The sequence below is a fragment of the Equus przewalskii genome, chromosome 1 (genome assembly GCF_037783145.1).
Source record: "Equus przewalskii isolate Varuska chromosome 1, EquPr2, whole genome shotgun sequence".
NCBI classification, from domain to species: Eukaryota; Metazoa; Chordata; class Mammalia; order Perissodactyla; family Equidae; genus Equus; species Equus przewalskii.
In genome coordinates, this window is record NC_091831.1 from 128,390,568 (window position 1) to 128,404,036 (window position 13,469).

The 13,469-nt window shown below is 41.3% G+C and overlaps 1 protein-coding gene across 5 annotated transcripts in view; it reads right to left on the reverse strand.

Moving 5' to 3' along the window:
* Positions 1-13,469, reverse strand: part of SNX1 (sorting nexin 1) — a 33,493-nt gene that overhangs the window by 18,988 nt on the left and 1,036 nt on the right. For 3 of the 5 annotated variants that reach the window (XR_011527561.1, XM_070577503.1, XM_008526986.2), the window contains exon 1: positions 12,011-12,299. The exons of the other annotated variants lie outside the window; for them this stretch is intronic. Coding sequence is in view for 2 of the 3 variants with exons in the window: in XM_070577503.1 (XP_070433604.1) it covers positions 12,011-12,169 (159 nt within the window). In the remaining variant the exon portion in view is untranslated. Of the gene's footprint in view, positions 1-12,010; positions 12,300-13,469 lie in introns of those variants that run through there. 5 annotated transcript variants of the gene reach the window in all.

The window sequence follows — 13,469 nt, forward strand, 5'->3', positions numbered from 1 at the left end:
AAATAAAATCTTAAAAAAAAAGAACGAACCTAGAAAGTGACTTTTAATTCATCCCTCAGTGGCTCCCACAGGTGTTTAGGGGAAGACAGGATCACTAGTCAGCCAGTTTAATAAGCAGCCAATCATTATCAGTGCTGTAAGTGCTGCCCAGGTGATCACAGAGCTAAAATAAACTCATACATTTTAAAGTTAATTTTCAACACCATAGCCTTACTGAAATGCCCTATCCCAAAGCACGTGATACCGATAAGGGTATGTACACACACAGACAATTTTCAAAAGAAATGTGTCCAACTGCATTTCCCCTTCTCAGTTGGTGACTTTCATTCTTTCAAATGCTGATGGGGCACATTCTAGTGACCAGGACACGACACTGGAGTCCAGAATTCAAGCTCTGGATCCTGGTTTACTTTGTGGTCTTGGCTAAACTGCTCACTGAAGTCCAGATGTGTGGATATTACTGAACCCTTGACAGGCAAAGGAAGGTATAACACTTTACATCTAAAGCTGTTTCTAAACATAACTTTTCTTTTCATCCTTCACTTACACAGACACAATTTTCCACCACACCCGTGTCAGGCTAGCAGAACAAAAACCAGTCATGCTTAGCCTAGTGGGCACATGGTGAAAATACAGTCAGGCCAGGGCCTTTATCAAAAGCTCAGTGATCAGCCGCAAACAAGGGTGGGGTGGGACCCAAACCAGTACCAGAAAGAACAAAGCTGGATTGTGCAGAACATGAACAGAAAGCTGGGAATCCAGCTTCAAAAGCCATGGTGTGGTACTACAGGGTTTTGAAGTCAGACCCCAAGGCCAAATCAGTTAAAAGACCTGATTTAAGGAATCTTTTATGAAACATTTCCTTAACAAATCTGAGGGAGTTTGTTTCCTGCAAACAGGCTTTTTCTGACCCAACGGAACAAAAGGAAATGACAGATCCGACGGGTCCTCTGAATTTGCCATGCAAACAGCGCCATCCCAACAGTGGGGCCACCCTCAGAGAAAGAAACTGTATTAGATTTGTATTAGCAAACAATGCTTCTACTGGAACTTTTCTATGCTAACAAAGTTTACTGAGCACTTAGTGGTATATGCTTAAATGTTATACAAATTCTATTAGTGATTCTGTCTTCTAGCTTCTATAATCTTAAAAAACAACAACAAAAATCACTGCAGAGACACAGACAACAAATAATAGGGCACAAACAAAACTCACACTTCCCTTTTGTCTCATACATTGCCAACCACCTTCCTACATATACACCTACATATTCCTTCCTATACATACTCTTGTGCTCTTGTACAGTATAGGGATCTCATAAAAAGCCATCTGATTTCTTTTAATTCAGTTCCCACTGATACTAGTCATCTTTAGATGGAGACTAGGAAAGACTAAAACTCAAGATATGTTAAGGATAAATGTATACAAATGTAATTTACTAGTAGCTCACCAGGGAGGCCAAAGCACCAGAAAAGGCACAGGTTAGAATTTAGCCATTTCTAAAGACGGCTAGAAGAATTCATTCCTGTGACACGAAGATGAATAAAGCCAGCTTTCCATTTCTGATTTACCAGCTAAACTAGAAAGTTTAAAGACAAAGAACATTTTCTGAAACAATGATAGAACAGCAGCCTGTCTTTCCCTGCACTAATGAGAAGAGAGAGACCCAGGTGGACAGGACACTGCAGTGACAACTAGAGCTCTCTTCCTGTCTCTCTTCCTCCACCAGACCCAAACGGTAAGCTGCTTGACTAGAACCATGATGAAACTGACTTGTGCTCCCTTAGTAAGCCAGGTAACAACTACCCGTGAGCAAAGAAAAAACTGCTCCTCAGATATCCTCTGGGACTCCATCCCCAAAACCACTCATGGCTGAGTTCTAAGAAAGCTGAAGATAGTTAAGATGGATTATGATATTCCCTACCCTGATCTTTCCTCTGTAGTTGTTCTTTTACAAAATTATTCTTCTATGTACGTAAAACTTTTTACTCTGTTCCTCCACCCGCCACCATCTGAGCTTTTTCTTTTTTTGGAGGAAGATTAGCCCTGAGCTAACTGCTGCCAATCCTCCTCTTTTCACTGAGGAAGACTGGCCCTGAGCTAACATCCATGCCCATCTTCTTCTACTTTATACATGGGACGCCTACCACAGCATGTGTGCCAAGCAGTGCCATGTCTGCGCCCGAGATCCGAAGCGGTGAACCCCGGGCCGCTGAAGCAGAATGTGCGCACTTAACCGCTGCGCCACCGGGCCGGCCCCATCTAGGCATTCTTAACGTCATTAAGAGTTGTACAAAAATCCCAATTTCAGGGACTTAACATTCTATCGTATGGGTATACCACAACACAGTCATTTCCCTAAGGATGGCTATTTAGACAGTTTCCAGGTTTTTATCCCCACAAATAATGCTGTGATGTCTATCCATATATATAAGCCCACATCTGATTATTTCCCTGGGATAGATTCTTAAGTAGAATTATTGGACATAAAATTTTCAAAGGTTCTGCTAAGCTGCCTTCCAGAAAGATCACCAGCTTGCATCCCACCTCCCACCCCTCAGCAATGTGTGAGTCCTGCACCCACAGCAGCAGTAAGCATTCTCTCTCTTTTAAAAAATCTTTGCCAGGTTGAGTGGTGGAAAGTTGTCTTTACTGGCCATTGGAATCCCTGTGACTTTTCTCAATGTCCTCTGCCCATTTTTCTACACTAAGTTAGTATTACTTAGTTAGATGTACACTTTTCTTACATAAGTATGTCACCCCTCTCTCTGCAATATTATACAGTACCCCTCCCCAACTTTACTTCTTTTCACATTTGCTTTATTTTTGGCCTTACCAAATTCACTTTCAGTTGATTGATCTGGATCAGCACTGGACAAACTAAGCTTATGTCTTTAAGCTGAAGAGTATCCAGCACACGGTAGGCCTTCGAGGCATATTAAGTTTTACTTAAAATCAGATCCAAAAAAAGCTGAGCATAACTATTTTTAAGGAAAAGAAGAAATGAATCCCTGTTTGTGGTAGCCTACATTCTTACATGACTGTTAGAGAAAACAAGTCTTCCAAGAGACTAGAGTCGCTAATAATAGCTTGTTATAAAAATATACCCACCTAGGCATTATAACACATTTTATATGCTATGCCTTAGGTTAAAAGGCTAAATTTATCAAGATATAATTTATATTAAAAAGCTAATTCTGAATCAACAGTTAAAATTTTAGGAAGGACTCATGATGGGGGAAGGAAGGAGGCACACTGATTATACTGAGTGGCAAAATCATTACTAAAAATAAGCCTTGCTTTATAATCCATATTTTGAAAACCTCTCAAGAGTCAATAAGTCAGAAAACTATCCATCTGTTTGGAAGGAGCTAAATTTCTAGGCAACAGACAAAACTACATATATTCCGTAATAAAAATAGTACCTTTGTGATGTAGTTAATAAAGCCAAAGAGCAGCCCTGCATACTTCCCCCTGCCCTTTTTTAAAAAAAAATAAAGGAAGCATTCTTTCTGTCAGTGATAGAATCCTAGGCTAGGATATACAACACCTGCTAACTCCCTTTGGCTGTTCATTCTAGCAGGTTCAAGTGCCTGTTTATAAAAGCTCACAGACGGCCTAATCCTAACCCTCAGGCACTAGAAAGATCTGCCAGCAAGAGAGCACTTGTGTTAAGAGTAAACAGATATTCCTCTCCAATTACCAGCCTCAAACCATGAGGCCCAGGCTACTAAAGCAGTTCTCTTAGCTCAGAGAAGGACAGATGTGGGCTTGCTGTCCCCCAGAGCTGACACAGCCATTCAGTACTAGAAAGCACTACTGAGATTCTGGGGAACTTCCCTTCAGGTTAAGCAGTTGTGATTCTTCCTTCCGTTGCTCAACTGCTTTTTTTGCTCCATGCAGAACACTTGCATTACGTTCAAGAGACCTCAAAAGGGTGGTAACCACTAAAGCTCTCAACTACATTTAGAGGTCGAATCCAAATTAAATGCTAAGGTAACACTGCTTCTGCAGAACTAGAGCAGTGATTTTCTGATGGAAAATTATTATAATTTAGTAAGGCAAGATGGAGCTACGGCAATGTGTGATCATACTAATGTACCAAGGCAAGGACAATTAGGAACAAGTCAACCCAGAAGCTATACTCAGATCATAACAGAGCAGTCATGAAGTCTTTAAAAATTACCCTGGAAGACTTTGGCATAAATACCCCTCCTTTTGCCACCTTTACTTCTAGGGAGAAATGAGCGAGGTGGGGCAGTGTATTAGTTTTCTATCACTGCTGCAACAAATTATCACAAATTTAACAGCTTACACAATGCAAATTTACTATAATTCTCTAGAAGTCAATACAGGTCTCGCTGGGCTGAAATCAAGGTGTCACCAGAGCTGTGTTCCTTTCTGGAGGTTCTAGGGGAAAATTTGTTTCCTTGCTCTTTCTAGCTTCTAAAAGCCAGGCACATTCCTTGGCTCATGGGTCACTTCCTCCACCTTCAAAGCGAACGATGTTGCATCTCTCTGTGCCTTTCTTCTAAAGGTAATCTACCTTCCCTAGTCACTCTCTCTCTCTTCCACTTTTAAAGAATCCTTGTGATTACACTGGGCTCACTAAGATATTCCAGGATAACTTGCCTATCTTAAGGTCAGCTGACTAGCAACCTTAAATCCGTTTTCAACCTTAATGCCCCTTTGCTTTGTAACCTAACATATTCACAGGTTCCAGGCCATGGACATCTTCGGAGGCCGCAACTATTCTGCCTACCTCAGGCAGTGACTCCTCTCCCATACCATGTTTCAAAAATGGCACAGAGGGGCTGGCCCCGTGGCTGAGTGGTTAAGTTCACACGCTCTGCTTTGGCAGCCCAGGGTTTCACCGGTTTGTATCCTGGGTGCAGACATGGCACCGCTCGTCAGGCCATGCTGAGGTGGCGTCCTGCATACCAGAACTAAAAGGATCCACAACTATGTACTGGGGGGGCTTTGGGGAGAAAAAGGAAAAATAAAATCTTAAAAAAAAAAATGGCACAGATGTGCTAAAAGCTTCTGTGCTTGGGAGAATGGACATTCAGTGACAACTGGATTTGGGAACAGGGTGCATCTAACTTCACAAACTGGGTGAATATCTGATTAACTCTAATGATTTCATGATGTTACTCCCTCTCATAGCTTAAGGAGTTAAAGTAGGGGTTCTTGAGGTATACTAGGGTCCATGAGCCACAGAATGCAGGGGGAGAGGTCTATGAATTTAGATGGGAATAAAATTACAATTTCATTTTCACCCTCTAACTACAATTCTGCATTTTCTTCAATTATAAAGATATGCAACAAACCATAATAGTCATAGCAGTACTTGAGACTCTAATAGAAATTAGATATTTTTTATTTGATATTATAGTTGTTACAGATCTCAAAATATCATTTATGCTCATCTTTATTTAAAAATTATAGTAGTGTTTAGATCCATCCCTAGGTCTTATTTAAAGCATTAAAAAGCACGTTACTAATATAAATATATATAAAATTGTTTTAATTTTTATTTGACTAGCCAATTGCTATCCAAAATAAAATAAATTTTACTTATTAAATAAATTTAATATTTATTTTAATTGATAACTGCATTTCAGTATAACTGGTTTCCTTTGTAATCCATTTTATACATTTAAAAACATTATTCCGAGAATAGGTCCATAGGCTTCAGTGGACTGCTAAGGGGTCCACAACACAAAAAAAGTAAACAAGCTCTGAGCTAGAAGGTAGCGGAAGTAATGAAAATGGAAAAGGGGGAGCTGGAAGGCTGGGGAAAATGAGCCTGAAGTTGATCATAGAGCTCGTTCAGGAAAACGGTAAGCAAGCCCATTAGAGACCTCAAATGAAAGGGCATGCCATGATTTAGGACATTCTACTGAATTCACTTTTATAATTTCCCTACTAAACTTTTTGGGTCTCAAATTAATATAACTTAGAAGGGCTCAGAAAACTGCAGAAGGATCAGAGCACTAATGGGTATGTTAACTTCTAAGCAGAAAAAGCAAACCCTGTTCAAATCTGCTCTGAAAGCAGAATGAAGCCCCAGCTGTCCATTTGACGAAGCAAAAGAATAAGCCAGAAAAAGTTGAGCAACAGGCTTTTCCTGGAGATGAAATACTTATGGCTACTTGCTCTAGTAACTATCCACTACTCATGATTTATTTGTGCCAACAGTTACTCAACAGTGCTGAGAAGTTCTGAGGACCAACGGAGAGAAATTAGAGTCTTCTTTTTCCTCTCTCCCCTCCCAACCAAACAAATCACAAATGGCCAAGCCATCGGAGCTCCCTTAACACCTGCGTAAGCAAAGGGGGCAGCAACTCTATAGAAACCAGAGTACAACTGCAACCTTTGCTGCTTCTCTCACAAGCCCCAAACTCTAATTTTAAATAATTTTTAAGTTGGGTTCTTACTAGTCATCTTTAAAAGTCATCTTTTCTCATTCCCCTTCCCTTAAAACTGCTTTGTAATTACTTTTGTTAGTCTTTCCTTCATAACCTTGAAAGGTAGGTTAACTGCTAGTACAATTCTATAATCAAGAAATTAGGGGCCAGCCCCATGGCTGAGTGGTTAAGTTCGCGGGCTCCACTTCAGTGGTTTCGCTGGTTCCGATCCTGGGCGCGGACACGGCATCGCTCGTAAGGCCATGTTGAGGCGGCGTCCCACATTCCACAACTAGAGGGAGCCACAACTAAAATATACAACTATGTACTGGAGGTATTTGGGGAGAAAAAGCAAAAAAGAAGAAAAAGAAGAAGATTGCCAACAGTTGTTAGCTCAGGTGCCAATCTTTAAAAAAAAAAATCAATGAATCTATGTACTTCAGGAAAATCTAAACTCATTAAAAGTAAAACTGGTTTACAATTTGAGCTGAGCATTAAAATGAAATCTTTGGACATAACACCAGTTGCTAACGTTTTCAAGAACATTTGTATCAGACCTACGTGAAAAACGTGGAATTTCAACTTCTGAACTTTTGACCAGATCTGACCACCTGATGTCATGTTAGCTCCAAAAACATGTGTCTGAGAAAATATGCCTACAGAAAATACTACACACTAGAGGACACTTACCCATGACTATTTACTAATATTAGTTGTAAATGAATATACCGTTAACTAAAGAAACTAAGCAATAAAGCTTTGTTTAAAAACACTTATGTAGATTAACTTTCAGCTGGTTAAGAACACAGAAGGGATAGTATGAAGAAACTAACTGAGGACGCGTTACACCTTTGGGAACAGCCATCAGGCATTTTGCAGAAGAGAGACTTAAAATATTAGCCAACTAAATGATCAATCTCCTTTGGGCTTTTAATAAAATTACAAAATTCTGTCCAGATCTAAAGAGGTTATCCTATAAGCACTCAAAAGGAAATAAACTGGTCTTAAAAAAGAGCTGAGATAGGACTGTAAAATGGTGCAACTGCTATGGAAAACAGTATGGAGGTTCCTCAAAAAATTAAAAATAGAACTACCATGTGACCCAGCTATCCCACTTCTGGATATATGGTCAAAAGAATTGAAAGCAGAGTCTGGAAGACACATCTGCACACTCATGTTCATAGCAGCACTATTCACAAGAGCCAATAGGGAGAAGCAACCCAAATGTCCATCGAGGGATGAACGGATAAACAAAATGTGGTATATCATTCAGCCTTAAAAGGAAGGACATTCTAACAGATGCTACAACATGGATGAACCTTGAGGACATTATGCTAAGTGAAACAAGCCAGTCACAAAAAGACTGATTCCTCTTATAGAGGCATGATTCCTCTTATAGGAGGTTATCTAAAGAAGTCAAATTCACAGAAACAGAAAGTAGAATGGTGGTTACCAAGGGCTGGGGGGAGGAGGTAAAAGGGGAATTTGTTTAATGGGTATAGAGTTTCAGAAATGCAAGATGAAAAAGTTCTGGAGATCCCTTTCACAAAAACATGAATATACTTAACACTCTTGAACTGTACAATTAAAAATGGTTACAGCGGTAAAGTTTGTTGTGTGTTTTTTACAATAAAAAAAGCTGATTTCTTCCCCCTCAGGATACACGTTATATTGATCACAGATGTAGGCCTGGATTCTAAAAATACCATGTCCTTTCCTGTCTAAATGTTAAATACATACCTTAGATTTCTATAATTCTCTGCAGTCTATAAAACACTGTCAATCAGAAGCCAATTGTTATCCAAGACTTCTGAATACCAATACAATTAAGTTATATTGTTCTTTAGCCTTACATATCAAGAATTAATTATTCAATACATGACTTTTCAAGCCCCCTGCTACTCCTTCTTTATCCTATTTCTTTTTTCTGGCCATTTCTCTAAATACTAAGGTTTCAATTCAAGAATAAGAGAAGTGGAAAAAAAATTCTAATTGGTCTGATATATCATCAAAAGAAGAAGTTACCAGATTTGGCCAAAATCTGAACTGAGGATTATCATTTATCTATGTTTTTCTCCTTTCTCTCAGCATGAGACAGACTTCAACAGTTCTTCCCTTTTATTTAGAGGGCAAATCTAATTGTGGTGCTGGCATACTGCTAAAAAGAGATGGGCATATAAGAACTCATGGGAAGGCAAATAAAGCACTTGCTTCAATTGTATCATTCTGGTTTACAAGTAGGCAAGTAAGACCAGAGAGGTCAAACGAGCTGTAAAAATATGTATGCCATTTATAGTCTTTTTAACATAATAATTTTATGAATCTGGAGAGCCAAAAGAATGGCTACAATCTAGTCTCTAGTTTTATTAAGGGAAAAATTAATACTGTTCCAGAACTAAGAAAGTTTTAACTAAAAAGATACATAGATGGATTCAGGTCCACATCAAAGATTCAGGTAATATATTTAGAATTTTAGACCTTTTTATTTATAGGCCCACAAAGTAGGAGGCAGAAAGAAGGTAAGGTCTTATGTATTCTTAAGAATCAGACCTTCCACAAGCTGGTTTTCACTTTTAAAGCCATGATTTCAGATTTATTTCAATAATTTTTTTTAACTCCAGTCTCTCCTTGTAGATTCTGAGATGCATCATCACGGGCTGCTCTTTCACTTATAAATCAAGTAACACTTTTATTACTGTATTAACAAAGCCTCTTGGACTATAAAAGAGAGCAGATGGGATGATTAACAGCAGCAGCTGCTACATCAATATCCAGAAAATTACATGCATACCATAAATGAGTTTTACATTTTAGATGCCTTAGCTTCCCAATTTTTTTTTAAAGACTGGCACCTGAGTTAACAACTGTTGCCAATCTTTTTTTTTTCACCTCCTGCTTTTTCTCCCCAAATCCCCACAGTACATAGTTGCATATTATTAGTTGTGGGTCCTTCTAGTTGTGGCAAGTGGGACGTCGCCTTAGCGTGGCCTGACGAGCGGTGCCTTGTCCGTGCCCAGGATCGGAACCAGCGAAACCCTGGGCCGCCAAAGCCCAGCGCGCGAACATACCCACTTGGCCACCGGGCGGGGCCCTTCCCAATTCTTTAATGCTCCTCCCTTTGCCTCCAACATGCAACATGACGATGTGAAGATAAAAAAAAAATATGAAGATAAACTTAAATCAAGATGCTAGTGAAGTCATTAAGTGCCTACTTTGATGGCTTCTAGCTAATCAAAACAATCTTACTAGTTTAGTTTTGATAAACTATATTAACCATTTTTAGAATTAATTTACGCTTTTATTAGACATTGTGGGTTTTTGTGATTCTCAAAGTAGTTTCAGTTTACAAAATGCTCAACTGTTCTAAGTGTTCTACAGGTATTCTAATTTAATCCTCACAATAATGGTGGAGGTAAATATTAGTATTCACATTTTACAGGTGAGGAAACTATACAGAATAATTAAGTACCTTGCCCAAGGTTAAGCTAACAAGTAATAGAGCCTGGATTTAAACCAGCCTTCAAAGTTCACGCTCCTTATTACTTTATACTTCAACGTTGTTTCTTAACATACAGAAGCACTGCAATCTCCTATCTTCTCACACTGGCTCACAACTAAACCATTTATTAGAATACAACTTGTATTTAACTGCTCTTTAACAAGAAATTCACAGCTTAACTAGCGAAGAATCTTGGGGTCTTGGCTTTCTGAAGATTAACATCAGGGCAGGCAGTTCAAAAATTGGCTTACAGGTGGCATTTTAGTTTCCTCAGCAACTCAATTTTCCTGGATCAAAATCCAAATTAAAATAACTATGCTTTCCATGGTAGAACAAGGTCATTCTGACCCCCTCCTCATCCTCTTAGCTGGAAATTAGGCAAAGTATTTTTACAATTTTACAAGAGAGAAGTATTGACGTCTGTAAAGAAATCTGGTGAGATCAATTCATTGAACTTGAACTTCTTTAGAGAACTCTAAAAAATAACTCCTCACCTTTCTAGGGTCCTTTTGGGAAAATAAATCATTATTTGCCTATGTAACCAATAACTTTCAGTGCAAGAATTTCTATTTTCAGATATTTAGTCTGAATATCTACCATCCTAGCAGTTATCAACAGTAGCTGTTCTCCATGGCTTACGGGGGAATTACTAAAAGAACAGACTAAAGATTTGTTTTAAATGGGATAAGGACTTAAATTAGCAGCAAGAGTTATTATTTCTCACAATAACAGAGACTTCATTAGACCGTTTGAGCTGTTATATTAGCATCAGCAAGTATTTTTTGAGCTGGGATTATAGACCCAATTCCTAGCACAGTACAGAGAAAATTCTAATTATCACAGAAGATATTTCCAAGGAACTTCATCTTTTTCTGACATAAATGAGATAAGCCTCAGACTTCTTCAGGCATGCTATATAAAGAATTTAAAGCTGTTTTATTTAGTCACTCATATACTGAGTAGCTACTATGAAGAGAAGCATTATCCAAGATAGATAAATTCACAGGCCTAGCACTGAATAAGTTTTCAACCTGGAACAAACTGTACCAACTGGTGTGAAGCAATATTCTTATAAAACAGCCCAAAACATCCCCACGGGTCCAGAACTGCTTACTGATTTCCACATTCCACATATGAGGATTCGTTTTTCCAAATATCTAGCTCTTAGTAGACTGAATTCCACCTGCCATACCTAAAGATTAGTTTTTCTCAACACCTTTTTTTCCTGCTCTTTTCTCCCCAAATCCCCCAAGTACATAGTTGTATATTTTAGTTGTGGGTCCTTCTAGTTGTGGCATGTGGGACGCTGCCTCAACATGGCCTAATGAGTGGTGCCATGTACGTGCCCAGGATCGAACCCTGGGCCGCCTAAGTGGAGCACGCGAACTTAACCACTCGCTGCGGGGCTGGCCCCCAACACCTAACTCTTATTAGAAACCTGGATATTACTCTGGGAAACACCATTTCCTCCTCACATTTACAGATTCGCTCCCACTGAGGTAACTGCGCACTTTAACACATCCCTTTAAAAGGGACAAAGCTTTTGGTCTACGTAGTGATTTATCTAGCAGGGCCTTTTTTTCAACCGATCTCTGGCAGGATTCTCCTAGAGAGCAGAGGAGTCAACCTAACTCTTATAAACTAAGATCCAGAAAGGGCCTTTGGTAATCGCCGGTAAGCGCGGAGCTAATGAAAGGATTTGTGGGCGGGTCACTATCCTGGGCCACTCCAGATAACGTTATTCATCCTAGGAGCAGTTAGGCGAGGGAAAGGAAAGTCTGCACCCCATCCTCTTATCTGGACCCATTAATCAGCCCGGCAGGAAACAACCAGCAAAACAGCCCCCCTGGGACGGTGGGGTCAAATGCCGACCTCGGCGGAGAAGCCACCACACCCCTCACTCCTCACCGTCCGCCTAGCGGCCGGGAAGCCAGGTCCTACGTCTCGGCGCTCATCCAGAGCCCCCAAGCCACGACTACTGTCACCAACCCAAGGTCTCGCCGGACCCACTCTGCCCAGCCTCCCGACCCTCGCTTTGCCTCTCTTCCCTTCTGGGTGGCCCGGCCGCTCGCCGGCCGCCCCGAGGGGTGGCGAACTTACGGCCGCCGCGGCGCCGGTGAAAATATCTTCCCCCTCGGTGTCGCTGTCCCCAGCTTCGGGTTCTGACCCCCCGGCCGCCCCCTCGGACTCCGGCTCCAGGCCGGGGAAGGGCGGAGGGAATCTTTCTGAAGCGCTACAGCCGCCACCACCCGACGCCATCTTCCTCCACCCGCGGCGGAAGCCGCAACAACAACTTTATAGAGAGAGAGCGCCGCGAGCAAAGCGTTCCAGCTGAGCGAGGAGGGGGATGGCCGCCGCCAACCCCGCGGGACGCGCTGGGCGGGGCCTCGGGGGCGGGGCCTGGGCGCTGGGGGCGGAGCCTGCCAGGGGGTCCCGCCCCGCAAAGCCGAACCCAGATCGCGACGCTGAGATCTTAACCCAGGGGGCAAGGGGGCAGAAAAGCTGGAGCTGGGGGCTGCTCAGCTTCCTCCGGCCCTTTGTGCTCTGGATAGCTCTAACAGGCTTCTAAGGAGTCTGAAAACCTCTACATGCCACCTACCCATGCCAAGAACAGTGCCCCCGTAGAGATTCAATACATACATATGTATATATATATATATATATATATATTATTTTTTTTTTTTTGCTGAGGAAGATTATCCCTGAGCTAACACCTGTGCCAATCCTCCTCCACTTCATATGTGGGTCGCCTGTGACAGCATAGCTGATGAGTGGTGTAGATCCATGCCAGGGATTCGAACCTGGCCACCAAAGTGGAGCAACCCGAACTACTATGCCATGGAACCGGCCCCATCAATATATATTTCTGATTGAGGTCTCTGAACAGACTGCAGTAAAGTTAGCCATTTAGTCTTTGAACAACATTTAGTTAATTTACTCAAGAAATATATGTTGAGCATCTACTGTGTACCTGTCACCCTACATGTTTGAGATATAGAAATAAAGAAGCTCCTGGCCTCCTAGGCACTTGAGGGAGACAAGCATGTAAGCTAACAATTCAACATGTTCAGTGTTTTGGTGTGCTGTGAGGCACATTGAAAGAGATCATCACTTCTGATTGGAGAAGTTGGGAGGCCTCACAGAGGAGGTGAGACTTCAGTGTCCTAAACTTGGTTGTAAGGAAGTTAGGATTAACCTCTCAATTGCTGTGGAGTAAATGGAGTGGAACAGATGGCAGGGAAATTATTAAACTCTGAACAAAATTTTCCTGGGACCTAAACTATTCGCTGGTTGTCTGGTGAGCCTAAAGTCTAAATCAGCTAGACAAGACTTTATCCTTAAACAACAGTTTAAAGATAAATGGGATACCGGCCACCAGTGGCACAGTGGTTAAGTGGTGTGCACGTTCTGCTTCCACCGCCAGGGGTCTGCTGGCCAGGATCCTTGGTGCAGACATGGCACCGCATGGCAAGCCATGCTATGGTAGGCGTCCCACATATAAAGTAGAGGAAGATGGGTACGGATGTTAGCTCAGGGACAATCTTCCTCAGCAAAAAGA